Raw genomic sequence first — 27,380 nt, 5'->3', positions numbered from 1 at the left:
AAATTCTTGAGCATCACTCATTTTTATTAAAAGAGTACGCGCATGATAAAGATTGTCAGGTATGGAAGCAAATGCATAACTATATGTAAGATTTATCCTTGAACACAGAGGATAAATAAAGCAGCAGGGGGAGAGTTAACATCAAGGTGTGGGGCGCACCTGCAGGACTGTCCTGATTCTCCCTCAGTGGGACTCCCCGCTCTCCACCAGACAGCTCACTGCTCTCTGACCCAAGGCCCAGACCTGCCACTTCTTCCCCATCACCAGACATGTTAAGTCCCCTTCAGCCTCCTCCTGGACAGGCACCCCTCTCTTTCTTCCTCGTAAGTCACACAGACAGTCTTTGTGATTTACATGCGAGCAAGGGGAAGGAGGAATGCAAGTACCTTCCTTGTGAACAGCGAGGACTCAGGCCTGCCTGCCCTCAGTCCCCATGGTGAAGCCTGTGATGCTGGTGAAGGTTGGAGCTCTGGCGAAAGCTTTTCCCACACTGACCACACTGGTATGGCTTCTCCCCGGTATGGATCCGCTGGTGCAGCTTCAGGGTGGATTGCCGGCCAAAGCAGTTCCCACACTCTCCGCACGTGTAGGGCCTCTCCCCCGTGTGGACTCGCTGGTGCCTCTTCAGCTCTGAATTCCACGTGAAGCTTTTCCCACACTCATCACATTTGTAAGGTTTCTTTGCCGAGCGGGCCGGCTGGTGACTGAGACGCTGCAGGCGGCTGCTCAGGCTCCTTCTGCGCCCCTTGCTCTTCTTCAGCTCTCTCGGTGGGTGGCTTTTCAGTGGGGCACCCATGTACTCCAGTTCCCTGCAATGTCTCTGGTAGTGAGCAAAGGGCTTCTGGGCGCTGGGGGGGCTGACCTGCCTCTGGGACAGCCGGGGCTCACTCAGACTCACCCCTCTGGGTTCGGGACTCTGCAGGCCACTCCCTTTCGGTCTGCCCACTGACAACACACATGGCTTTGCCCCTTTAGCCCCTTCCTGCTGTGGATTCTCCTTGTTGTCACTTTTCGTCCTGGGGGTCTCTACAATTAGAAAGAATATGCTTCATTTCTGGGCTTCCAAGAAAGAACCTTAGTAAAAGAGCTCTGAAGACACACAAAATTTCTCAATATGCTGTTCTCCACTGGGCTGCTCACATTAGATGCATCTGGGGCACCTGTCAACCAAGCATGCTGCCCCTGCTTCCCCACAGCTGCCGGGTCAGAAGCTCTGGAGGTAGGACCTGGAAGTCTGCAGGTAACAGGGAGAGTCTGGGGGTATTCTGATTTATACTAAAGTTAGGGACCATGTTCTCCAACCTCTGCCTCCTTCCTACCTTTGGGAAAAGGTTTAGGAAAGGAGAAACAGGGGGAAGCAAGCCCATCAGAAACTTCAACACTACAAATACACCCTCATTTATATGGACACTGACCACCACTCTCTCTTCAGATAATGATAAATCTAGTGAGTGTGGTGTTTTTGCTCATTACAAGGTTGACAGATAGCATATGTCACCTGGGATATGGGCCAGTCATGTACCCTCATTACAGAAACTCTGTAACTTCTGACTACCAGGATTAAGGATCAGGAGAGAAATGAGTTCGAGCGGCCTGTGGGCAAGTTGGAGGATTCCTGCCATGTGGAAGACCTATTCAACATGGCAGCCACTAGCCACATGTGGCTACTGAGTACTTGGAATATGGCTTGTGTGACTGAGAAACTGGATTTTTATTTAACTTTAAATGAAGATTTAAAAAGCAGCCCACACAATTATGGTCAATTGCTTTTCAACAAGGTTGGCATGGTAATTCAATGGGGTAAAGATGTCTTTTCAACAAGTGGTGCTGGAACAACTGGATTTCTATATATAAAAGAATGAAGTTGGACCCTGACTCAAAATGGATCAAAGACAAAAATGTAATAGCTAAATCTCTCTCTCTTTGAATAGAACAAAGGTGTAAGTCTTTGTGACACTGGATTAGGCAACAGTATTTTAGATATGTCACCAAAGTACAAGCAAACAAAAAGATAAGCTGGACCTCCTCAACATTCAAAACATTTGTGCTTCAAAGGATACTATCAAGAAAGTGAAAAGATAATCCAAAGAATGGGAGAAAACATTTGAAAATTATATAGGAGAGTCTGGTGTCCAGATTATATAAAGAACTCTTATAACAACAATAAAAAGACCAACCTCGTTTAAAAATGAGCAAAGGATCTGAATAGACATTTCTCCAAAGAAGATATAGTAATACAATTGGCCAATAGGCACACAAAAAGATGCTCAACAGCAGTAGTCATGAGGGAAATAATTCAAAATCTCCAAGAGACTCCATTTCACACCTAATAGAATGCATATAATCAAAAGCACTGACAATAACAAGTGTCAACAAGGATGTAGAAAAACTGGAATCCTCACAGACTGCTGGAAATAAAATAGTGCAGCCACCTCGGAAAAGTCCAACACCAAAAAGTTAAACAGAGAGTTACCATAGGACCTGGGCTTCCCTCGAGGCTCAGCTGGTAAAGAATCTGCCTGCAATGTGGGAGACTTGGGTTCGATCCCTGGGTTGGGAAGATCCCTTGGAGAAGGGAAAGGCTACCCACTCCAGTATTCTGGCCTAGAGAATTCCATGGACTGTATAGTCCATGCGGTCACAAAGAGTCAGACACAACTGAGCGACTTTCACTGTCACTTTCACCATGCTGCTAAGTTGCTTCAGTCGTGTCTGATTCTGTGCGACCCCAGAGACGGCAGCCCACCAGGCTCCCCCATCCCTGGGATTCTCCAGGCAACAACACTGGAGTGGGCTGCCATTTCCTTCTCCAATGCATGAAAGTGAAAAGTGAAAGTGAAGTCGCTCAGTTGTGTCCGACTCTTAGCGACCTCATGGACTGCAGCCTACCAGGATCCTCCGTTCATGGGATTTTCCAGGCAAGAGTACTTTCACCATAGGACCCAGCAATTCCACTCCTGGAATTGGTACTGGAATTTCTCTTGGTATAGACCCAAGAGAAATGAAAACAGACACCCACACAAAAACTTGTACACAAAAGTTCACAGCAATATTATTCATAACAGCTAAAAAGTGGAAACAACACAAGTGTCTACCAACTGAAAACAAACAAAATGCCCAGAGAGTGGAATATCATTCAGCCCTAAAAAGGAATGAAGTACTGACACATGCTGAATATATTAATTGCTCAGTTGTGTCCAACTATTTACAACCCCAGGGACTGTAGCCCGCCAGGCACCTTTGTCCATGGGATTCCCGAGGTAAGAATACTGGAGTGGGTAGCTATCCCCTTCGTCAGGGGATCTTCCTGACCCAGGGATCGAACCCGGATCTCCTGCATTGCAGGCAGATTCTCTGTGTTGCAGGCAGGTACCATTTGAACCACAAGGGAAGCACACTGCTATAACATGGGTGAACCTTGAGCATGAGACTTCATCCACTCTGGAATCAAATAAAAGGAGATAGAGACAGCATGCAACCCAGCTGCCTCTGCTAAGGCAGAAAGGAGTACGTATGGTCAACTTTCTTCAGGATCATGAAGGCCAGGTTATGAGGCAGAACCTCAGCCTGGACCACAGAGCCTTCTTGCGGGATGCCCTAGGTCTCCATTCTTGAGTTTTGAGAATAATCAAATCAAAGTGTTTCATTAATATCACAGGAGGAAGGGGTAGAAAATAATACCCAAAGAGTCTTTTCTCTAATGAGCAGAACCTTGTTTAGGGCCTTTCTAAACACGGGACCATTTTAAGTGATGAAACTCAGCCACAGCTTGAATGGAAGTTCATCAGTGGTCATATGTGAATTTGTCTTCACTATGGCATCACTGACTCAATGGACATGAGTTTGAGCAAGCTCCGGGAGTTGGAAGTTGGTGATAGACAAGGAAGCCTGGTGTCCTGCAGTCCATGGGGTCACAAAGAGTCGGACATGACTGAGCAACTGAACTGAACTGATCAGCAGCTCTGAAAGGGACCGAAAAGCAGGCACTAAAACAATCCTCTGTGTACTGGACTGTCAAAGAGTCATGAGAAGAAAATGGTAATAGCACACTTACATATAGTATTACTACAATTCTAATTAATGAAGTTTGTTAGGGAATCAAGATCTACTATTACACACCATGGAGCAAGCGTCTTTTCTCCAGATGCTTGCTCCATATTGCTCCATACAATATTGAAGAAAAGCTCAATACCTAGTCTGTGGCTTTCCAGAACCCTGAGATGCTTTGATAGAGACAAAGCGCTGAGGAGAGGGAGAGAAGACACACAGAGTGTTTACCTGTCTCAGCCAATCTGGAGGTTGGTTCCTGGAGGAGCAGGGATTTTTCCCAATGAGGGGGACTCCGCTGATCCTGAGATCCTGCCTGGAATGTCTCCTCCCTGGGATATCTCCTGGGAGTTTGTGGTTGAAAGTCTGGCAGTTCCTGTTCTCCCAGCTGGGATCCAGTTTTCTCCAAAAGCACCTTCTGGCCCTCCATACAAACAGCCACCTAGGAACAAGTCCCTCTCGTTAGAGAATAACTGGAGGACTGACTGAGGGCAGCTTGACCTCTCACTGCTCTCTAATGACTGTTGTTCCCTGGAAATTTCTGATATGTCCGGGGCAGGGTGCAGGGTATGCGGGGGGGAAGGTGTCAATCTTGATAGAGACTGCTGAAACTCTCAAAGGAAGCAAAGGGAAGGACGTGTAGAATGACCAAAAGGAACCTGCTCCAAATCAGCCGATACTTCTGAGTAAATGTCCCCACAGCTTGGCCCCTTGTCAAGGTCTGGGTCAAAATCATCAGAGAGCAGGCACAAATCTGAGGGTCAACCATGACACCCATCCAAGAGGTTCCTACCCTATATTGCCCTGCTTCTGCTGGAAACAGGCTCTGTAGGATTAGGAAACAGTATGGGAAGAGGCATTAAAAACCACCCTTATCTATAAATTATTCTGCCCAAGACACTCTTGATTAAGGAAATCTAAGTAGTGATAGGGCTCTAAGAGAACTGCCCTAACCCTGTTCCCTAACTGCTTCCTCCCTAGGCCCCTACTGGGGTCTAACTTGGGGGTGGGAGTTGGAAGGAATACTGGCCAATTGAGCTGGAGTTCCCTGAGTCAAAAGCAATATTCTGGGACAAGAGCTAATAAAATGCCCCCCAAATCAAATTCCTACCAACAGTATGACCCTTGTCTACCAAGAATCTTAATTGTAGGAAAGCTTCAAGAGGGATGGGTTGGGGGAGATCTGTCAGCAAAGATTCAAGAGCTCTACTTTCTCACTGGAGTGCCTGTGGCTGCGTTTTCTGAAAACTGTGTTACACTTCCCCTCCCAGTAGGGGTGAGGGGAGTAGGGTTCCAAACAGAGGCCAGAAGCAACGTTTGAAATTCTGGATTCCTCTCTCTAGGGAAGGGTCCAGAGACCAAACACGAACCAGATGAAAAAGAAATCCTGGGGACGACAAGAAAGTACCGCCCTTACCCACTGCTTTGGTCCCTTGGCTGCTCGATGAAAATCTTCCACAAGGGTCACGATCTCCTTGCTGCTCACTGGACATCGATGCCTGGCCCGAGCCTGGATCTCCGCGGGCAGGATGTTCAAGAACTGCTCCAGCACCAACAGCTCCAAAATCTGCTCCTTGGTGTGCACCTCGGGCTGCAGCCACTGACGGCACAGATGCCGGAGGTGGGAGAGTGCCTCCTGGGGTCCAGACGCCTCTTGATAACAAAACCGTCTAAAACTCTGGCGGGAGAGCTCAGGATCGGGCCAGTCTTTTTGCAGAGCGGGCTCCCGTTTTTCTTCTAACTTTGCTATTATATGTCTCTCCTGCTTGGAGGAAGCCTGAATATGGGACTGTGAGCTCAAAGTTATCTCCATCTTAGCCGCCATTTTTGGCCTCAGGAGCCAGCTTCTCTCTCCTTGTAAACAGGTCAAGCCTTCGAGACCATGGCCCTGAATACTAGAAAGATGCTAGAAACGAAGGTCCTCTGAGGATGTTGGAAAGGAAAGGATGCAGACAGGCTCCTACTTCGCTGGCCTTGAGCCCAAACTTCTGACGACAACACAGTTCCTGGGAGTGGGAAGTTTTTGTTTTCCTGCCAGCGTCTTGAACTGTCTTGCAAAGGCGAAAAGTCATAATGTCCTAAAAGGAAACTGGGGGAAATATTGCTTTCATTTTAGCGACAAGCACAACAGGTCTCAGGGGAAATGCGCAACGGAACCAAATGGGCTGGCAGGAATTCCTGGGAAAACTTCAGATTGTCATCCAGGTAGCCTACACCAGCTCTCTCTCATCCTCCTCAGGCCGACCTCCAGCATCTCGCCGGGAGCTACAGGGCGAGCCCAGGCAAGCCCCGGCGCACGCCGAGGGTTGGGAGTTAGCGGAAACCTCTTGCGGGCGAGCAAGGTACCCGGAGGCGCGCCGGCTGCTCGCCCCCGAGGCACCGAGGCCCAGCCGCTCCGGCCTCTGAGGACGCCGGGCTTCGCGCCCCAGCTGGCCCGAGCTCGGCGAAGCTGCAGCACTCTGGCGCGCGGCTCGATTACGTGGCCGGTACGAGCTGGGGGTGGCGCCTGCGACGGCAGCGCGATCAACAGCCCTGCAACCCGCGCCCACCTGCACGCGACTCACCTCTCTGGGGACCCGGGAGCCACGGCTGGGGGCGGGGCAGAAGCCTCTCGTCGCGGACACTCCCACGAGCTGCTGTGGAATTCTGTCACGGGAGGGCCCGCCTCCTCCGCAGAGGGATTGGCTCCTCTGAAGCGTCCTAGCTCGTCTATTGGCTTCTGAGTCTACCGATGCTGGCCGCTGTCGCAGTGCAAGCCGGGAGTTGCAGTCCGTTTGCACGACTCGCGAGCAAGCGCAGTGGACCGATCCGAGCCCGCGCTCTGGGCACCGACTTCCGGCCCCGAGGCTGAGCGAGTCTGGGGAGTCGTGGGTGTGTCTACCCGTGATCGCTCAGCTTCCTGGCGGCCCGGGGCTCTTCGCTGACAGTCGTCGCAGAGGCGGTTGGGCCAGGACTGTCCCGATCCCTGTGCTCGAGCGCAGACTCCCTCCGGCCAGTGACCCTGCCCGTCTCGCCCCCGCTAGTGCAGTGGCAGTCTGCGGTCTTGTTTCCTAGTCTTCAGCCGCAGGTCCTAACCCAGCACCGAATGCACCAGGAGTACTCAGCGGGGCATCCTGGATGACGAGTGAAAAGTTAATCGGCCCGACTCCACATCCTCATTCTACTTTCCGCGGAGCGTTTTGGCTGTCGCCAGAGAGAAACACATTTTTGAGAGAGGAGTATTTTTAAATGAACTAAGAATGGGATATTAGGAATCAGAGTGCAGGCTCCGCCTTCTGCATGGAACTAGAGTAGCATTCATTGAATTATTCTTCATCGAGAGAAGGTGTGGGGTGTATGGAAAGGTGTAAGACAAGGAGCGTAGTTTCTAGTCCTGGCCTTTCTGCTGAGGGACTATGCTCGGTGATGCTCCTTCGTTAAAAAGCACTGCTCACAGTACAGTGCTTTGGAAGAAAGGCAACCTGAATCCGTTTTTTACTCCTATAAACAGACTTCGGCCTTTGGAGGAGGCATGGAATGGAAAGTGGCACATAATTGTAGAAAGCTTCTATCTTACATCCTCCCAATTTAGCAATTTCCAGGAAATTTGGAAATTTTCTCACCCCAGCTGTATGTAAAATCCCAGAGAATTCTGACAGGCCCAGCCTATGTGAGTTGCCCACTCCTGGGGTTGAAGGAAGGGTACTGTAATGAATAGCCCCACCAGAGACAGTGGAATAGAGAGGGACTTTTTCACAAAGGGAGAAGATGCTTCTGTCAGAAGTGGGGAAGGAATGCTGGAAAATAAATGCGTTTCTTATCCACACTGTGTGTAGTGGTGGTGGTGGTGGGAGGAGGGTGTGATATTAACAAAGAGGTTAATACTTTTCCCTCCTAAGAAAATGAAGACTTGGGAAGCTGGATCCAAGCGTCTGGGAGTAGGCAGGACAGGGACAAGCCACAGGCATGTGGGGAGCATGAGTAGGGACAGATGGATGACACTGTGAGGAACCATTTGGGGAATTCATCCACAGAAATCGGGCTAGCGAGAAAAGGATGCTTTTTGATATTTTTGGTGCTTTGGCTCCTTGGCTTGGATTGGAGAAGGAGTAAAGGAAAGGACAGAAATAAAGAAGTAAGAACTAGAAATAAAGTAAGAACTAGAGTGAAGGAATAGGGAGTGATTTTATGTTGTCTTTTCTTCTATTCTTCTCAGCCTCGCTTCAAAGTTGAGCCTTTTTCAACTATGAGTCTGGGTCTGCCCATCTATGACAGGCTCAGGTCTCTGATTCCAGAAAGACACATTTCACTGGTATCTAGGAGACCTGCTTCCCAATCATAAGAGATGGAATCTGAACTGCTGGATGGCAGTGACAGCCAGTGAACCAAGCAGGTTGAAGCAAAGCATGACTGCAGTAATGACCCCTCAGGCACAACCATCCCCACAGGACACCAATCAGCCCTGCATGGCAAGCCAGAGCCCTATGAAGCTTGCCATCAGCACTTTGGGCAGTGCTGCTTCCAGGAAGTGGAGGTGAGGAGCACCTGGTCCCCATGAGAAGGTAGCTGGTCCCCATAAAGGTTTTAGCAAACTCTGAGAACTCTGCTGTCAGTGGCTGAGGCTTAAGACACACTCAAAAGAGCAAATCCTAGAGCTGCTGGTTATGGAGCAGTTTCTGCCAGAAAAGGTTCAGAGCTGGATGAGGGAGCAGTGCCCAGGGAATGGTGACAAAGTTGTGGCTCGGGTTGAGGATGTACAGAGAGCAGCCAGGCAACAGGTGAAAAAAGGCAGTCAGAACCCTGTGGTTTTTGTCATGAAGAAGTTGGTGTGAGCAGCACAGGAATCCAGTTACTGGAGAGGTGCTTAGTTGAGAAATTCCAGAATTCATCTGCTGCCCAGAGAGTATTATTAATAGCTATATTGCATTGATCTTATGCCCTTCGTCAATGGGAAGAATTTCTCAAATTTCTCATTTGCTGAAATAACTTAGACATTCATATATTCAGTGAATGCTTAGAGTCACTAATTAAAGTGGTAAAACATTCATCAGAGTTCTCCAAACCAAGGCCAGGGAAAGAACAATTCTTCACTCACAAGTCAGGAAAATTAGAGATGTTTGTGAATTTAAATCTAATCTCTCCTGCTGGAAGGTTCCTTGAAGGAGTGTGCCATGTGTTGTACACTAAACAAAGTCACACTAGAGCCAGTCCCTGCTATCTGGATTAAGTGGTCAGTTTGAAACAGTGATGAGTTTCACATGATACCCGCATGTGGAGGGAGAGATTCAGTCTGAGATCTGATCAGTGTGACATTCTTGTATATTTCAGAAGAAGGGGGCAGTGTGAAAGGCATAGGAAAACGAAAAGTAACATGAAGCCTTCAGTTGTGGGTCAGGGGAGGACTAGCCTGAGTGTGACTGTGTCTGGAGCAGGAGGCAGCCCACTGGCGCTCCGAGTCTGCATGGCTGGATTGGGATGTGCTTGTGTTTTCCAGGGAGGTGGCGGATGTGCATACCAGCCGTAGGAGGAAGAGTTGGGGGGGGTGGGGTTGTAGATAAAATTTCATAAGATTGAGGATTGAGAGGTTCTGACAAAATTTGGAGGGAGGAGCAGTGTGGTGATGATACATCAGAAATGGGGGAGATTAATATAAAATCCATAGCTGGGGGACTGTTGATAGTAACCAGGCTGGATGTAGAAGGGCAGGAGAGCATCTGTATGAAGTCAGAGTTTGGAGAGGAGACTAAGCATGGCAGAATCCCTCTGTTATCACAGTCATCCTAGACCCCTTGCCACTTATGTATGGACCATCTCTCCCTACTGTCCACCACCACCTCAGAACCACAAGCTTCATGTGAATGACAACAGCACAGGAATGTAAGTGTTAAAACAGCTCTTTGAAACCCCTTAGGGAGGGGAAGGGGAGCAGGAAGTAGAAGTGAGACTCCAGCTGCCTCTCATCATCTCTCCTCTGTCACTTTAGGCAGGAATTTGTAGTGACAGATGATGGGGTCTGTCCCCAGGTCCTGGAATCGGGGAAGGATCTGAAAATGCCCATCGAGGAGACACCTCTCTTGGGGGCAGCAGAGAATCACTGAGATCCCACCCCAAAAGAGTTGGACTCGACTTAGTGACTAAACAACAAACACCTGAACAGGGGGTTCATCCAGGGGAATGGACCATGAAGGGGTCATGGAGCTCAGCCCAGAGACCGTGGGGGCCGTCAGAAGCTTAAGAAGGAGCCTCCGCCCTCCCCTGGGGCAGGAGGGGTGATCTACTGGAAGTGCAGGTCTGAGCTTGAGTGGGACCCTGGCCTCCAGGTTAAATGCCTTAGAGATACATCCAAAAATCAATACTTCAAATTTTAGTTGATGGTACTAGCAGTTAAAATGGGGGCAGAGATCCTTTGTGTGTTAATTTTTTTATTACAGTTTAATGTTACTGCCTCTGAATCAGGTATTATTAAAGCATGTTGACCTCACCTTCTGCAAAGCAGTTCTTCATGAACTTGAAAACATAACCCCCTTCTCCATCTAGCTTAATTTCTTCCTAAATACATTTCTTCTACTTTTTTTCTCCCATGGCTCTTTTTTTTTTTTTTGTCTTAGTGTTCTAGAAAATTTTAAATCAAAAATTTAACTAAAATTAATTGAGGTGAAATTAATCACCTAATGTAAAATTAGTCATCTCAAGTGAACTATTCAGTTGCATCTAGTAGTCACAATGTTGTACTATGATCACCTCTATCGTGTTCCAAAATAGTTTTCACTTCCACCCCCTCCGCCTCTCCCAAATAAACCCCATGCTCATTAAGCAGTTGCTCCTCATTCTCTCTCTATGGATTCGCCTGATTTGGACATTTTACAGGAAGAATCCTACAATACATGACCTTTTGTTTCTAGCCTCTCTCATTTATGTTTCCAGTCTACAAAGTATCACTTCTTGGTTGTTTTTAGGGTTGTGTAATATGTCACTGGAGAAGGAAATGGCAACCCACTCCAGTATTCTTGCCTGGAGAATCCCATGAACAGAGGAGCCTGGTGGGCTACTGTTCATAGGGTCACAAAGAGTTGGACACGACTGAGTGACTAAGCACAATATGCCACTGCATAGCCAGACCAAGGCTCTGTCTTTGTAAGTCTCCTTCTTGTGAAGCACTTTGGCTGCATACATTTCTAGATTAGCTGAAGACTACTGCTGCCTTTTCTGCTTAATTCAAAACTGTCATTACAGGTTACTAAATAATTTTTTAAAGCCACCTCATCTTTATGTAACTCAGATCCTAGAGAAAAACACTGTGTCTTCATGCGGTTTCAAAAGGCAAGCTTCTGTTGATGAAATGGAAAACCTTCTAAGAGTTTACCTGCTTTTGTATTTTTCAAACAAAGTAAATACAGTATCAGTACCTCTGAAAACTTTGCCGTTTAGAATTTATTTTACTTTGAATCCTTGGGAACATTTGTGCTCTTTAGTGTCTGATTTCTGAGGCTCAGGGGTCTGAGTAAAGGGGACAGGACTCGCCATGTTCTACATTCGGCTCTGACAGCTCTCTGTACCCACAGGCGGCTCAGATCCCAGGTGGTGAAGCCTCCCCAGGGGTCACAGAACTCTGAGTGTCCTCTGAAGTTCTGCTAGTAAGTTAGCAAAATGTGTCATTTCCTTTTTAGTATTCTTGAAGGTGAAAATAAAAGGATTGAGTTCCTGTGGTATTTTTAAGAGCATTATGATTATCTCTGGGTGGTTGGGCAAGAAAATATTCTCTCCCCCTGCTATATATATATATGCCATGCACATATTTCTTTAAAATGAAAAAAAAAGCTTTTTATTAAAAAAAAACTATTGTGTCAGGAGGGATCTAGTAAAAGGAACTTTTTAACACACAGGCAGGCCATTGGCTATGGCAGTGGTCCTGAAACCTGACTGTGCACCAGACTCACCCGAGGGCATGTTAAACAGAATCCCAGGCCTCACCCCAGAGCTGCTGATTCTTTAGGTCTGAGGTGGAGCCCAGGAATCTGCATCTCTGGTGCACCCCCAGGTGCTGCTGGGGCTGCAGGCTTTGGCACCCCACTTATAACCTCTGCTCTGTGACTGTTATGTGGAGACCACCCTCTGGCAGTGGCTGTTTTCTCCCCTAGTACCGGGGTCCAGCCCCGGTTGGATCCAGGGTATCCAAAGCATGGACGGCGTTGGCGATGAGAGGTTTATTTATTTAGAGATATAGAAGGAGATAAGGATTTACTTAAAGATATATAGAGAGATAAAGAAAGAATGTTGCAGTTAAGAAAATAGAGGAGAGAAGGAGGCTGATATTCCTTGGTTTACACAGAAAGCCAATAAAGTCCAAAGTCAAGGGACTTACACCGTTCACATAGGCCACAGGCGCCTGCTTGAATAGCGGAGGGTGCCCCGCCTTGGGCTCCCTCGTGAGTCTTAGAAGCCCGGGCAGAGAAGTGAACACAGCGAGCCCCTGCACTCCAAGGGATCAGCCTGAAAAAGAGAGTAAGAGAGAGAAAGAAAGAAAAAGAGAATTGACATGGGGAGCCAAGCAATGATGAGGCGAGGCCCCAAATTTTATTTTTCCAGGGGGCTTATATACCTTAAGCTGTACATAGAGAATAATGGAAAATACAAAGTCATGCAGGGTCAGCAGCCCTGACCCTTATCGAGACCACGCTTTCTCTTTGCACACCTATCTGTATACACAGGTCTTAGGTGATTTACATCATCTTCTGGCCAGGAGGCCTATTAGCATTTTATGGACCTTTTCTGATAAGGGTCCGTCAACCAGAAAACTTATTTGCCCTAAAAGTGTTGTTCTTTCCAAAGTCTGGTGCCACTCTCAGAAAGCACTAAATAAAGTTACATTTTTACATAGCAAGGATACAATGATTTATAACAAAGAAAGAGGAGTACAATGATTTATAACAAAGAAAGAGGAGTACAATGATTTATAACAAACAAAATTCATTAACTCAAAAATCTATTGCTAACATCAAAACTACTATATTCCTATTTCTGCATCCCAATTACATTGATTAATATCCTCCCAGGTGCCTAAAAGATAAAGGATAAGGAGGCCTGGCGGCAATCATTAACTCAACAATGAAACCCTTCACCAATATAATTCTTAGCTCTTTAAAAGGCTCTATATCTTTAAGATGTTTTAAGCTTCCCATGCCTCTCGTGGTTGGGAGGCTGTAAACAATCACATGCGTAGTTGTAAAAGTCTAGGGAAACCTGTCAGGCAAGTTAGAGAGCCATCAAAGGGGTTTGAGCTGAGACACTCCTTTTATATGCAGGAAGCTATTAACTGGAGCTCTAAGTTAATTTTCCAGAGAAACGTGGTCGGGGATAGCCCCTTGTTAATGTCAGAGGAGTTGGTGAAAGTCACGAAATAATAAAACAGATTCTGGTTTGGGGGGTAGTCCCTCGAGACCTGACTTGCCTTGCCCACCAGGTCTCTCCGCATGACCTTGTCATGGGTGGGATCTCCCGTGCTGGCTCTCAGCACCCTAGCCTGGCTTACTCCAAAGGTCTCTGGGAACCTTCCACAGAAGAGGGGTCTTGGAGACCAGGAGACAGATGCTGGGGCCCAGGTGAGCTGTGTTTGACACCTTTTGTCTCTTTAAGTTCCCATTTCACCTTGCACTCCCACTCTCCCTAAAAATCTTTTTTTCTGGAGATGTTGGAAAGATTATCATGTGGTCCACTGAGTTTCTCTTGGGTTGTCCCCTTGCTCTGTCCACTGACATCATGACATGGCTCTTTACCCACCCTGATCCTTTTCTGGGAGGCCTGACCTCCCCCTGCTTTGCTCTGTCCCTGATTTGATAACCATGGTCCTGTCTCTGCCCCAGTGACAACCTGGCCTGGATCAGAGAACATGCAGAGACCCCAGATAAGTAAGGGCAGCAGGGCGAGGGAAAAGCCTAAGACTTCTTCCACAAGGGAGACTAGAGTGAAAGCCCACAAGACACCAGCAACTGGGGAAGAAAAATCAAGGGTGAAGCACAAGAGACTGACTCAGCAGATGGGAAAGAGGCAGGCAAGACAGAGACATCAAGAACAAAAGAGAATTGGAAATGGGATGATACAAAGGAAGAAGAAATGAATGAGCCTCTTCCGAGGTCCAGGTAAGTGTTTGGGCACTCCGAGCTAAAAAGAGGCTGGGCAGGCACGCCAGTGTCAGGAAGGCAACAAGGGGGTTCTCCAGGGAGAGTAAGGAGAAACCTGCATCCCAGCAGAGGATGAACCCCCGGAGGCTTCATACTAGGAGGAGACCTGCACACATCTCCTGTGTGGGAAAAACTGCTCTCACCACTCTCAGAGTTGTCTCTCTCACCACCACCCAGTCCCCAAACTGGAAAAGGCTTCTAAATGTCACAAATGTGGGGAAAGCTTTAGTCAAAGTTCTGATCTTGTTCGACACCAAAGAATCTGAAGAGAAACCTCCCAAGTGCAGTGAGTGTGGGAAAGGCTTCAGCGAGTGCTCCAGCCTCACTGCCCACTTGAGAACTCACACAGGGGAGAGACCCTACCAGTGTGGGGAATGTAAGAAAAGCTTCAACCAGAGCTGCAGCCTCACTGTTCCCCAGAGGACCCACAGGGGGGAGAAGCCATATTAGTGTGCGGTCTGTGGGAAAAGATTCAACAACAGCTTCCAGTTCATCACTTACAGTGAGTCCACGCTGAGGACAGCCCCACAGTTGTGGGCAGTGCGAGAAAAGCTTCAATAACGGCTCCCCCTTGAGAGCCCACCACAACCCCACATGAGGGAAAAGCCTCACCAGTGCTCTCAGAGTGAGAAAAGCTTCACCAAGAGTCCTGCCCTGAATGGTCTAGTGGTTTTCCCCACTTTCTTCAATTTGAGTCTGAATTTGGCAATAAGCAGTTCATGATCTGAGCCACAGTCAGCTCCCAGTCTTGTTTTTGTTGACTGTATAGAGCTTCTCCATCTTTGGCTGCAAAGAATATAATCAATCTGATTTTGGTGTTGACCATCTATCTGGTGATGTCCATGTGTAGAGTCGTCTCTTGTGTTGTTGGAACAGGGTGTTTGCTATGACCAGTGCATTCTCTTGGCAGAACTCTATATTAGCCTTTGCCCTGCTTCATTCTGTACTCCAAGGTGAAATTTGCCTGTTATTCCAGGTGTTTCTTGACTTCCTACTTTTGCATTCCAGTCTCCTATAATGAAAAGGACATCTTTTCAGGATGTTAGTTCTAGAAGGTCTTGTAGGTCTTCATAGAACCGTTCAACTTCAGCTTCTTCAGCGTTACTGGTTGGGGCATAGACTTGGATTACTGTGATATTGAATGGTCTGCCCACAGTAGTAGATATAATGATCATCTGAGTTAAATTCACCTGTTCCAGTCCATCTTAGTTCACTGATTCCTAGAATGTTGATGTTCACTCTTGCCATTTCCTGTTTGATCGCTTCCAATTTGCCTTGATTCATGGACCTAATATTCCAGGTTCCCATGTAATGTTTCTCTTTACAGCATTGGACCTTGCCTCTATCATCAGTCCCATCCACAATTGGGTGTTGTTTTTGCTTTGGCTCCATTCCTTCATTCTTTCTGGAGTTATTTCTCCACTGATCTCCAGTAGCATATTGGGCATCTACCGACCTGAAGAGTTCATCTTTCAGTGTCCTATCTTTTTGCCTTTTCATACTGTTCATGGGGTTCTCAAGGCAAGAATACTGAAGTGCTTTGCCATTCCCTTCTCCAGTGGACCACATTCTGTCAGACCTCTCCACCATGACCTGGCCGTCTTGGGTGGCCCCACACGGCATAGCTTAGTTTCACTGACTTAGACAAAGCTGTGGTCCATGTGATCAGATTGGCTAGTTAGTTGTCTGTGACTGTGGTTTCAGTCTGTCTGCCCTCTGATGCCCTCTCTCAGCGCCTACAGTCTTACTTGGGTTTCTCTTATCTTGGACGTGGGGTATCTCCTCTCGGCCGCCGCCCCTGACCTTGAACGTGAGGTAGCTCCTCTCGGCTGCTCCTGCACTGTCGCAGCCTTATGACTATACAGTGGAAGTGAGAAATAGATTTAAGGGACTAGATCTGATAGACAGAGTGCCTGATGAACTATGGACAGAGGTTCGTGACATTGTACAGGAGACAGAAATCAAGACCATCCCCAAGAAAAAGAAATGCAAAAAAGCAAAATGGCTGTCTGAGGAGGCCTTCCACTCCCACTCCTGGGGGTGGGGTAATCAGGGAAACTGGGATGCAGCTGCTGGACTCCTGGAATTCTTTGAGTGCCTCCACCCTCCAAACCGCCTTACCCTCTAGTCTGCTGGGCAGGAGAAGGAACCCAGAGTACTAGAGCATCCAGCCCTTGCCTGTCAGTGTTTTAGGAGTGTCTGGAGCAGACAGTAAGAACTGGAGAATATCTTCAGTTATTCATTCATTCAGAAAATATCTGATTGCCTATAAGTACCAGGTATTACACAGAAGCCAAATAGAAGGCAGACAGTGAAACACACTCTATTTTCCTTCCAGAACCAGCTTCACTGGGCCCCTCAGAAATGAGTCCATCAGGCAGCACCACCCAGCCCGCAAGCCCCAGGATCTGAGTCCCAGCTCTGCAGGGCCGCCCTTCCAAGCTTCCAAGTTGTGATGAACCAAGACATTTCTCCTGTAATCCCGCTACTCCCTGTGTGGGCACAGCTTCCTACATCCTCTGTTACTTTAGTGTCTACATCCCACTGACAAATCAGCCTGATCACTGCACCAGCCACTTGAGAATAAATTTGAAGTAGGCTGTACAAAAAGCAACATCCCAGGTCCATCCATTTCCTCAGGTGTGTAACTTATACTCCTGGTTTGCTTCAGCCCTCCAGATACCAATTAAAAAGCCCAGTTTTCCCCTGTACATTTAATACTGAGGCTCTCCATATAGTGTCTATACCTCCCTTCCTCACTGAAACATTTTAACTAATTGATACAATTTTTCAGTTGACAGTATTCCTTTTATCCCAAGGACTGCTAACCACTTCCTACAGACAAGATTGAATAAATATTCTCACAACCCAGAGTCCACTGACATCTACACATCTTACCTTTTCACACATCTGCTCTGGCTCCTCAGCCTAAAATGGCAGATGGGGTCACAGCCAAAGCCAGAGCCAAGCTTTCAGGCATCCTACCAGACTTCTCTTGTCACCTCCCTTCTGCCTCTCCTGTGAGGGACTGCCTTACCAGTCAGTTTGGGGACATCCAGGACTTCTGGGGTCCTGGGCCAGACTGTGCCCATGTTATTGCTGACATAACAGGCAAATTCTTGCTTTCATCATCATCAGCTCCAGCTTCCACTCAGCTTGGCTTCTGGCTAGAGACCAAGAAAAGGACAGAGGGGTTTCACATGTGCCGGTCACAGGATGCTAGCATAACCTGGCTACTCTCTGTGGTACGGAAGTTACCCGGTAGGACTTTGAACTTATGCCACCCTGTTCTGGCATCTGGAGGAAGCTGTGCTCCTGAAACTGCTTGGGCACTCCCTGTACAGTTGGCCATTCCAGTGGCACTTCTGGAGTTTTCCATAAATTGGGGATTTGCTGAGATTTGCAAATAAAGTCTGGGTTTCCTAGTAGTCCCAGTGCACATCTGCTATCACGGGTTAAGTGACTTGCATAGTAACTAAGTGAAAGAGCTAGATTTTGAACCTAAGTCAAATCAATTTCAAAACCTTTGATTTTTCACTCTCTCAACATTCTGGCTACCAATTTCTGTGAAACCTTGAAGCACAGACTTTATACTACATGCTCAAACCACCAGGGCAGCCTTGTTGTGGCAGGGGCCGTAGACCCAGCCTCCTCGGGAGGAGGAAGGCACAGCTGAGGTTTCATGTCACACCCATTACGACCAACTACCTTCCAAGGATGCTGTCATCCCTGGCACTAAATTAAGTACTAGTTAATCACACAGTATAGATTAGATATGATCCAAAGAACTTTTATAGCCCAAAGTGAGAAAAAGCAGAAAGAGACCAATTAAAAAGAAACAAAAGGAGACATCAGAGATCTCACTTTTTGCAGAGGATGGTCAAGAGGTACCCCTTCCATGAGGCATGGTATGTGTGACCGGGTAGAAAAGAAGAGTAAGAATCCCAGTGCCCTGCCTGACAGTGGCAGGGTCTTATCAGTCTGGCCAGCTAGGCCTCTCCAATAAAAACTTCATTTCTACTTCACTTTGCTAAGTTTGGGTGAGAAGGCACAGATTTTTTTCTCCCACTCAAGTCAGTGTTACCTAATGGAAATGCTTTCACTATTAGGTGGGTCCAGTGTCCAGTCCCAGCTCAACTCCATAGTAACTGACCTTAGGGAAAATATTCAACTTCTCTAACCTACTTTTTGTCATGTGAGCATAACTATGCTGGCCTTGCAGCATAGTGAAAAAGATTAGAAATACTATTTGCAAAGCATCTGGCCCAGTGCTTTGGCACATACAAGATGCAGAGTAAATGGTTTGTGGTGATAGTAACAGAAGCTCCTTAAAGGAACTCCTTTGTAGCATATCTCACTACTTGATATATATTTATTGGTTTAATGTCTATCATCTGTATAAGAATGTAAGGTTCTTGGAGAATGGGTGATTTGTTCATTGCTGAGTCACAGCACCAGATAAATATTTTGTAAAGGAATGAAAGGGTGAAACAAGACAAGGAAGTCTGGGTCTTTACACCTGATTAACTGGGTGTCCAGTATTTAAGCATTATAAAGACTATGAAAGGAGACAAAGACTGGTCTCTGGCTGAAATGTCCCTGAGCTCTCTCTTTCTCCCCTTGTGTCCACTCCATGGCTCCAGGGCGGGATTTCTGCGCCTCACCACCATTGACATTTGGGACTAGACAGGTCTTTATTGTCTGTGTCGGTGGGTGGTCTATGCATCATAGGATGAGTAGCCGCACCCTTGGCCTCCACCTACTAGCTATGAGGAGCACCTACCAGTCCTGACAGTGATTGCAGATTCTGCCAAATATCTTTGAGGGGCAACATGGCCCACGGTTAAGAAACCCTGGTCTTGGGGCATTATCATTAGGCCAGGCTGGTACAAGGGTCTCCCATCTGCGACATGGTCTTCCTACAAGGCGAGCAGATTCTTGACTTTCTACAAATCTAATCCAATTGAATAAACTTCTCTGCTCAAAAGTCTTCAAACTACTTAAGGCTGCTGAAATAAGCCCAGACCACCTAACTTGCAGGGCTCTCCCTTGCATTCAAGACCTAATCTACACCTCCAGCCTCACTGCCCACTCTCCTATACACAGCCTACAATCCAGCACAAGTGAGCTGCTCCCATGTCTTGGAGACTGCTTTCCAGTCTTAGTGCCTTTGCCCCTCCCCACCCAAACTTCACAAGACGTGATTTCATTCTTTCCCAAAAAACTGAACACTGTGGGCTGCTAGTCTCTATTCCACCCATAAGGTACCTGATGTCTTCAGTTCAGTTCAGTCGCTCAGTCATGTCTAACTCTTTGCAACCCCATGGACTGCAGCACACCAGCCTTCCCTGTCCATCACCAACTCCCAGAGCTTGCTCAAACTCATGTCCATTGAGTCAGTGCTATCATCCAACCATCTCATCCTCTGTTGTTCCCTTCTCCTCCCGCCTTCAATCTTTCCCAGCATCAGGGTCTTTTCAAATGAGTCAGTTCTTCACATCAGGTGGCCAAAGTATTGGAGTTTCAACATCAGTCCTTCCAATGAATATTCAGGACTGATTTCCTTTAGGATGGACTAGTTGGATCTCCTTGCAGTTCAAGAGACTCTTGATTCTTCAATACCACAGTTCAAAAGCATTAATTCTTCGGTGCTCAGCTTTCTTTATATATCTGTACATGACTACTAGAAAAACCATAGTTTTGACTTGAAGGACCTTTGTTTCCAAAGTAATATCTCTGCTTTTTAATATGCTGTCTAGGTTGGTCATAGCTTTTATTCCAAGGAGCAAGCATCTTTTAATTTCATGGCTGCAGTCACCATCTTCAGTGATTTTGGAGCCCAAGAAAATAAAGTCTGTCACTGTTTCTATTGTTTGACCCATCTATTTGCCATGAAGTGATGGGACCGGATACCATGATCTTTCTGAATGTTGAGCTTTAAGCCAACTTTTGCACTCTCCTCTTTCACTTTCATCAAGAGGCTCTTTAGTTCCTCACTTTCTTCCATAAGGTTGGTGTTACCTGGATATCTGAGGTTATTGATGTTTCTCCCAGCAGTCTGGATTCCAGCTTGTGCTTCATCCAGCCCAGCATTTCTCATGATGTACTCTGTGTACTGTATACTCTTTATACACATACACAGTAGAATTTGAACTGTGGTGCTGGAGAAGACTCTTGAAGAGTCCCATGGATGGCAAGGAGATCAAACCAGTCGATCCTAAAAGAAATCAACCCTGAATATTTATTGGAAGGGCTGACGATAAAGCTGAAGCTCCAATATTTGGCCACGGGACTTGAAGAACCAACTCATTGGAAAAGACTCTGATGCCAGGAAAGACTGAGGGCAGGAGGAGACAGGGGTGGCAGAGGATGAGATGATTGTATTGCATCACCAAATCAATGGACAAGTTTGAGCAAACTTCACCAGATAGTGAAAGACAGGGAAGCCTGGCGTTCTGCAGCCCGTGGGGCCACAAAGAGTGGGAACTGACTTAGCAACTGAACAATAACAACACAGTAACTTATCCTGACATCAATCCTATAAAGCCAATTCTGTTATCATCCTCTGGATGAGAAAATTGCAAAAGTGTTTAAGTGACTGTGTAATCACAGAAGTAGGACTGGAACTAGCTTCTAACCAAGTGCTTTTTCCCCTGTTTTAATTTTTCATATACTAAAAGTACTGCAGAACATTCTCACTTAAAAAAATGAATTCTCTCATCTCTTATCTCCAAAATTCACACTCCCTTTCAAGAGGAAATAACTGTTTAGTGTGTGTATCTTGCTGGACCAAAATCTGCAATTTTGCCTGCTTAGTATATCTTCAAGCTTTTCTGTTTCAATATATCAACCTCATTTTTTTTTTAAATTCCTGTTTTTGGCATTCCCCATTATGAGTTCACTCTTAAATCATTTTCCTTTTGATGAACATTTAGATACTTTCCTAATTTTCACATGTGTGTGTGATTCTGGATTGGGATATTCTGGATATATTGTGAAGAGGGAGCTGATGGGTTGGGATGACAGTGTGAGGAAAAGAATAGTGGCGGCTTCTCCCTGCCTTTATTCTGACCCCCCTTCATCCATCTATCAGTTACAAACAACCTGGTTGCACAGTGAGAGTAGCTCTCCATCAGCATATAAATGGAGAGAACTGGAATGTGAAACAGACTGATAAACCTCCTCAGGGTAAACATTCCATCTTTTGATTAAGTATAACTCATCTGATAGAGCATGTTTATCTGTTTTGATCCTTACATTGTTCCTGCCATCTACAATATTCATTTTTCAGATGATGAAAAAGAGTGCCAGAGAGGGTTAATAAAACATAAACCTGGGACATCTTGATGTGGAAGCAAGCAAGGAAATGCTCAAGGCATATGCGGACAAGTCAAAAAAACAAAAGTCAGCTTGAATGGACTCCCAGTGATTAAACAGGGAAGAACAATATAATGATATTAACAAGTTATAAACCATAGAATAAAACAGGAAACATTGATTCTGTAAGATATACATAAATAAAAGAATAAACTGTGTTTAATTAGTATCAGGATATTTAAGTAGTTTCAAAGTGCGTGTGCCCATGCTAAGTTGCTTCAGTCATTTCCAACGTTTTGTGCCCCCATGGACAGTAGTTCTCCATGCTCCTCTGTCCATGGGATTCTCCAGGCAAGAATACTGGAGTGGGTTTTCAGCCTTCCTCCAGGGTATCTTCCCAACCCAGGGATTGAATCCACATCTCTTAGGTTTCCTGTATTGATAAGTGGGTTCTTTACCACTAGTGACACCTGGGAAGCCTCAGTTTCAAAGTACCTCCCCATAAAGTACTTAATTACAAAGTAGGAAATAATGGAACAGTCTAACAGACACCACCCTCACTTAGTGATCCAAGTAACATCATTAGTAATGAGAGACACTGAAATTTACACCACTTAGCTTGCTTAGGCTGCCACAACTGACTACCATAGACTGAGTGACTTGAACAACAGGAATTAGTTTTCTCACAATTATGAACCCTGGAAACCCAAGGTTAAGGTTCTGGAAGGATTGTTCCTGATGAGGGCTTGTTCCTGGCTTACAGAAGCTTGCTTTGTCCACACTTGGCCTTTCCTTTGAGTGTGTGGAGAAAGACCTTCCTCTCCTTTTAAGGTCACCAATCCCATCAGACTGGGGGGTGGGCACCCCCTTATGATATCACTTAACCCTGATTACCTCCTAAAGGTCTTATGACCAAATGCTATTAATTGTATTGGGGCTTAGGGCGTCAGTGTATGAGTTTTGGGTACGGTAAATAATTCAGTCCATAGCATCACCTGATAGCATGCAAGGAGGAGAAGGCAACATCACATCTGAGGAGTTCCTGACAAAGATAACCTGAATCTAACTATAAGGAGCCATAAACTCAAATAGAGATATGTCCCACTAAATAACTGGATGATCTTTTAAAGTGTCAGAGTCCCAAAAGTGAAGAAAAGATGGAGGAACCATTTCAGACTGACAGAGACTAAGGAGACATGACAGTTACATGCAGTCTGTGATTTGGAACAGAATCCTTTTGCTATGAAAGACACAAAAGGGACAACTGATAAAAGCGGAATGGAGTCTCAGGATTAAATAGTATAATGTATCGATGCTCAGTTAGTAATTTTGATGTCTACATGGAGATCCTATTAGAGAATGTCCTTGTTTGTTATAGATATACCATAAAATATTTGAGGGAAGACAGAATATCATATTGTCAACTTACTCTCAAATGATCTAGGGAGGGAAAAGTCCTTTATATCATGCTTCCAACTTTTCTGTAGGTTTATGATTATTCCAAAAAGAAAAAAAAATTTGGAAGAGGCACAAGTTTTAGAGTCAAATGCATTTGGATCTGAGTCCCAGCCCTACTACTGTGCTGTGAGCATGTTTCACCTTGGGCTACAATGTGCTCATCTTAAAATGGGAATGGTATAGGTTATCATGAGGATTAGAGGAGTTGATTCATGTAAAGAGTTTAGATTGTTACCTAGCCCAGGGTAAGTACCCAGTAAAGTCAGTATGTTCAAATCATCTATATAGTCAAATAAATGACATTTTTACCCAATCATTAGCCTATAATTTCACACTCAAATAATAGAGCATAAGTTTACCAAGCCAAAGTCACTTTTCAGTTCTATTTCTCATCATCTACTTTATTCCAACATCTAACCACAGCTATGGGATTGAGCTTGAAGGCTGTGAAGACAGGGGAAGGACTGACTATTTTCATTGGAAGCTTCAAAACTTAGTCACTGAACTCATTTTGCTAGTTTACAGTGCAGGTTAGGATCTGAACAGATTCTGAAGGGCTCTATGAGATGGGATATTAAACTTACTTAAATTCACTGACCAGACCAGCATCTTCAAATGCTGTCCACTTCTATTTTACTAACGTTGGCGAACCTTTTATACTTCTTGGTATGTCATTTTTTTTTCTTTTTTTGAATTTCCAACTGAATAAGACACCAAACATATTTTTTTCATCTGAAACCTAGAAATGGAACATAAAAGTCCTCAAAACAAGGAGCTTCCCTCACATTTAATTGTTTTTCCCAATTTTTTAAAAATTACTTTTTAATTGGAGGATAATTGCTTTGCAATGTTGTGTCGGCTTCTGCTTTTCTGATTCTTGACTTTGTTTCATGCCCACCATTGAGGATGGAGGACGAACACATGTGCACTTTGATGATGGTAAATGTTGTCCCCATGATGCATACAAGCTTTTTCTCCTCCCTCTAATTCTGTCTTACCATGCCCCTAACTGCAAGTTAGATTTAAACTGTCCTGTACTTTCCATAGGGAGACTCTGCAGAACTCTGAAGTGTTTGAACAAAATGCCTATTTATTTTCTTTGTATTTTCCCTCAAGTAAGTTTGCAGTGGCTAAGTGGGTAAAGAATCTTCCCTGCAGTGCAGAAGGCACAGCAGACACCAGTTTGATCCCTGGGTCAGGAAGATCCCCTGGAGGAGGAAATGGCAACCCACTCCACTCCAGTATTCTTGCCCGAAAAATCTCATGGACAGAGGAACCTGGAGGGCTACAGTCCAAAGGGTCGCAAAGAGTCAGACAAAACTGAACATACACATACCTCCTTGGAAAGTACTGTTCTCATAAATTAACCATCTGGCATTCTGGTTTATATATCAGCTTTAGGAGCTTGGTCGTTGTGATTCTGCCTCCTGAGAAGTGCATCTTATCTGAGTGTGCTGATGAATAGAAATTTTGAGTCTACAAGACTCTGGACTTTAATGAATTGACCAAGGTAATGCTGCTAAGTGGTGAGCCCTGGAGACATACTTCAGTATTACTGTGTAAGAAACTGAGAAAATAGGTCATGGCTCTGATCTGAAACTGGAAAAACAGATGCAGGCTGGGACAATATAATTAGATGTCTTTGGGAGGCATTATGGAAACGTGGAAAGAGGGGAAATTTGTCATTGTTCGTTCAGCATTGTCCAATTGACCGGATCATCCTAAAGTGGCAATTGTGAAAATGGTTCACTTGGTGTATTTAGCTCCTAGTGTGAAAAAGGAAGACTCATGAGCCTTGTTAATTAACTCACAAAAGTATTTAGAGCATCTACTATGTATAAAGCATGTGTTTAGGTGCTGTGGGAGAAACAAGACTCTAGAAAATAGCCCTAAAACCAATTGATCTCCTTTTCTCTGGTAATGTTTTGTCAAGCAGCTTTCTCATATCCACCCAGCTTTCCTCCCTGGGGAAAGAACACGTGGACTGTGCTGGCAGGAGAGGATTTCCTCGGCAATTCTAGGGATGTGAAGAATCACAAACTGGCATTCTAATTCCAGTACCTGAGCTCTTTGCTGAGTTACAGTGTGCAGGACTGATTACTGAATTCCAGAAACTTAAGGGGTGAAGGACTAGATCATGAGACAGAGGAGATGCTTTACAGATGGACAATCTTTCCTGGGCTCTTAAACTTGCTTAAGGAATCTCAGAGCATTCCATAACCACTGACCACACTAGCATATCCAAATGCTGGCAGCAAACCTGATGGCTGGGACTTTGGTGAAGAAATTATTTATTTTTATTTATTCATTTTTGGCCACAGAGGATGTAGGATCTTAGTTCTCTGACCAGGGATTGAACCCCTGTCCCCTACAGTGGAAGTAAATAGTCTTAACCACTGGACCCAGGGAAGGCCCAGTGAGAAAATGATTTAAATGAAACTATTTAATTGAAAGAAAAATGGTCTTGGGAATTCCCTGGTGGTCCAGTGGTTAGGACTCCATGGTTCCACTGCAGGGGGCACGGGTTCCATCCCTGGTAGGGGAATTAAGTTTCCGCAAGTCTCAGGGCCCAGCCAAAAAAAGAAAAATGGTCTTCTTTCAGGATTGGATGAGGCAAAAGGGAAAGTGGGATGTAGACATAAAGGAGAGGGTAAACAATGACAGAGGCATATGGGTGGGGAGTGAGGGCAGACAGACTGAAATACTAAGAAGAGACAAAGAGATGGAAAAAGATGATGGATGGATCAGGTGCAAAGATGAAGTTCTTGGGTTCTGGCCTGATTTTATGGAACTATATAAGATACTGCAAGTGAAGAATTAGGAAAAGTACAGAATTTAGAAACATACAAAATTCTCTAAAATACAATACTACACATTAATATTTATTACACATAATGAATATGTAAAAATAACATGTGGACAGAAGTAACCGTGAGCTAAGTCAACAACCTCTGAGCCTCAATGGCAGCCTCTCCTCTGTCATCTGTGGTCCACAGGAGGATATTTGGTAAATAAGTGTAGAACCTAAGAAATGGCACTAGCCATGGGCCAACAGCTTAGAACTGTGGAGAATAAGCTTGTACTTGGGGTTAGTACTCTTCATGCTCCCCTGGCCAGAGAGAGAATGAGAAAAAGCACGTACAGATGAAAAGGTGGTAAATGATGAAGGCATTCTCCCTCTTTCATCTGACTTCTCTTCCCTTCCCCAGCAGCCTCCTCAGCGCCCCCTTCACCTCCTTGTTCCTCAGAGTGTAAATGAGAGGGTTCACCATGGGTGTGACCACAGAGTAGAAGAGGGAGATGAATTTGCCCTGGTCCTGCTTGCTGGTCTTGGCTAGAAGCAGATACCCATAGATAGCTGAGCCATAGAAGAGGAGCACCACCACCAAATGGGAGAGGCACGTGTTAAAGGCCTTCCTCCGTCCCTCAGCGGAGCGGATCTTCAGCACTGCCTGAGCTATGTAGCAGTAGGAAATCAGGATGACGCTCAGCGGGACAGCAGTGAAGAACGTGCAGACGCTGTTGAGCACAGCCTCATTGAGACGCATGTCAACACATGCCAGTTTGATCATAGCAGGCACCTCACACAGGAAGCTGTCCACCCTCCGGTGCCCACACAAAGGAAGCTGCAGAGTGAATGTTGACTGGACCACAGAGTTGCCCAAGCCACCCAACCAGGCAATGGCAGCCAGCAGAGCCGAGGATTCATAACGGTGGTATAGTGCAGGGGTCGGCACACTGCAACGAAGCGGTCAAATGCCATCACCACCAATAGGATGCACTCGGTGGCCCCTAGCCAGAGGAAAACATAGAGCTGGGTCACACAGCCACCATAGCTGATGGTCTTGTCTGCTCCCCACAAGTTGGTCAGCATTTGGGGGACTGAGCTAGTAGTAAAGGCAAGGTCCAGGGAGGACAGGTTGCTGAGGAAGAAGTACATGGGTGTGTGGAGCCGGGCATCCAGGATGGAAAGCAGGATGATGACTGAGTTCCCAAACAAGGTCAGCAAGTAGGAGAAGAGGATGCCTACAAAAAAGAGCGTCTCCAGCTGGGGGTGGTCAGATACACCCATCAGAATGAAGCCCTCCAAGGAGCTGCTGTTGGCCCTTTCCATCTTTGGTTGCCTTCAGTCACTTGGGAAATCTCTCCAGGGAAAACCAGGAGTAAAGCGAGTGAAGAGGAAGCTGCTGGATTAGGTGGATCTGCATCAGTGTGGTTCTGATGTCACTGAGCTTCGTAGTTAAGTACCAATTTAAACTTTATGATTGCAAGCGTTCATGCAGCCCTCAAATACTGCCAGTCCTACAATCAATGGAAACTTTATTCCACGTGAATATCAAACCTTATTACAGGAATGAAGGAAGTGCCTTATAAAGTACAAAAAGATTGGATCTTCAGTTC

General features: G+C 45.8%; 2 protein-coding genes across 4 annotated transcripts; both read right to left on the bottom strand.

Annotated features, from left to right (window-relative positions):
* Positions 1-3: 3 nt before the first annotated feature.
* ZNF174 (zinc finger protein 174) lies at positions 4-6,696 on the bottom strand. Of its 3 annotated transcripts, none has more exons than XM_040255403.1 (4): positions 6,612-6,696; positions 5,465-6,136; positions 4,279-4,489; positions 4-1,026 (listed from the first exon to the last, which is right to left on the bottom strand). In XM_040255403.1, exons 2-4 carry the CDS (start codon positions 5,870-5,872, stop codon positions 425-427), a joined length of 1,221 nt encoding a protein of 406 aa, XP_040111337.1. In that variant the 5' UTR covers positions 5,873-6,136; positions 6,612-6,696; the 3' UTR covers positions 4-424. The 3 variants fall into 3 exon arrangements, with proteins under 3 accessions (XP_040111337.1, XP_040111330.1, XP_040111345.1); XM_040255411.1 differs by lacking the exon at positions 4-1,026 and adding exons at positions 3,320-3,812; positions 3,951-3,962 and having other exon boundaries at positions 5,465-6,669; XM_040255396.1 differs by having other exon boundaries at positions 5,465-6,669.
* LOC120882395 (olfactory receptor 2C1) lies at positions 6,258-27,093 on the bottom strand. Its single transcript, XM_040266384.1, is given in 4 exon segments — positions 6,258-6,636; positions 6,777-6,967; positions 26,171-26,670; positions 26,673-27,093. Coding segments are annotated over 4 exon segments (1,491 nt in total).
* Between the last annotated feature and the right edge of the window lie 287 nt (positions 27,094-27,380).

Source organism: Oryx dammah, unplaced genomic scaffold (assembly GCF_014754425.2).
Source record: "Oryx dammah isolate SB20612 unplaced genomic scaffold, SCBI_Odam_1.1 HiC_scaffold_2, whole genome shotgun sequence".
Lineage (NCBI taxonomy): Eukaryota > Metazoa > Chordata > Mammalia > Artiodactyla > Bovidae > Oryx > Oryx dammah.
The sequence above is the reverse complement of the archived record's forward strand: the minus strand, read 5'-3'. Positions and strand labels throughout refer to the sequence as shown.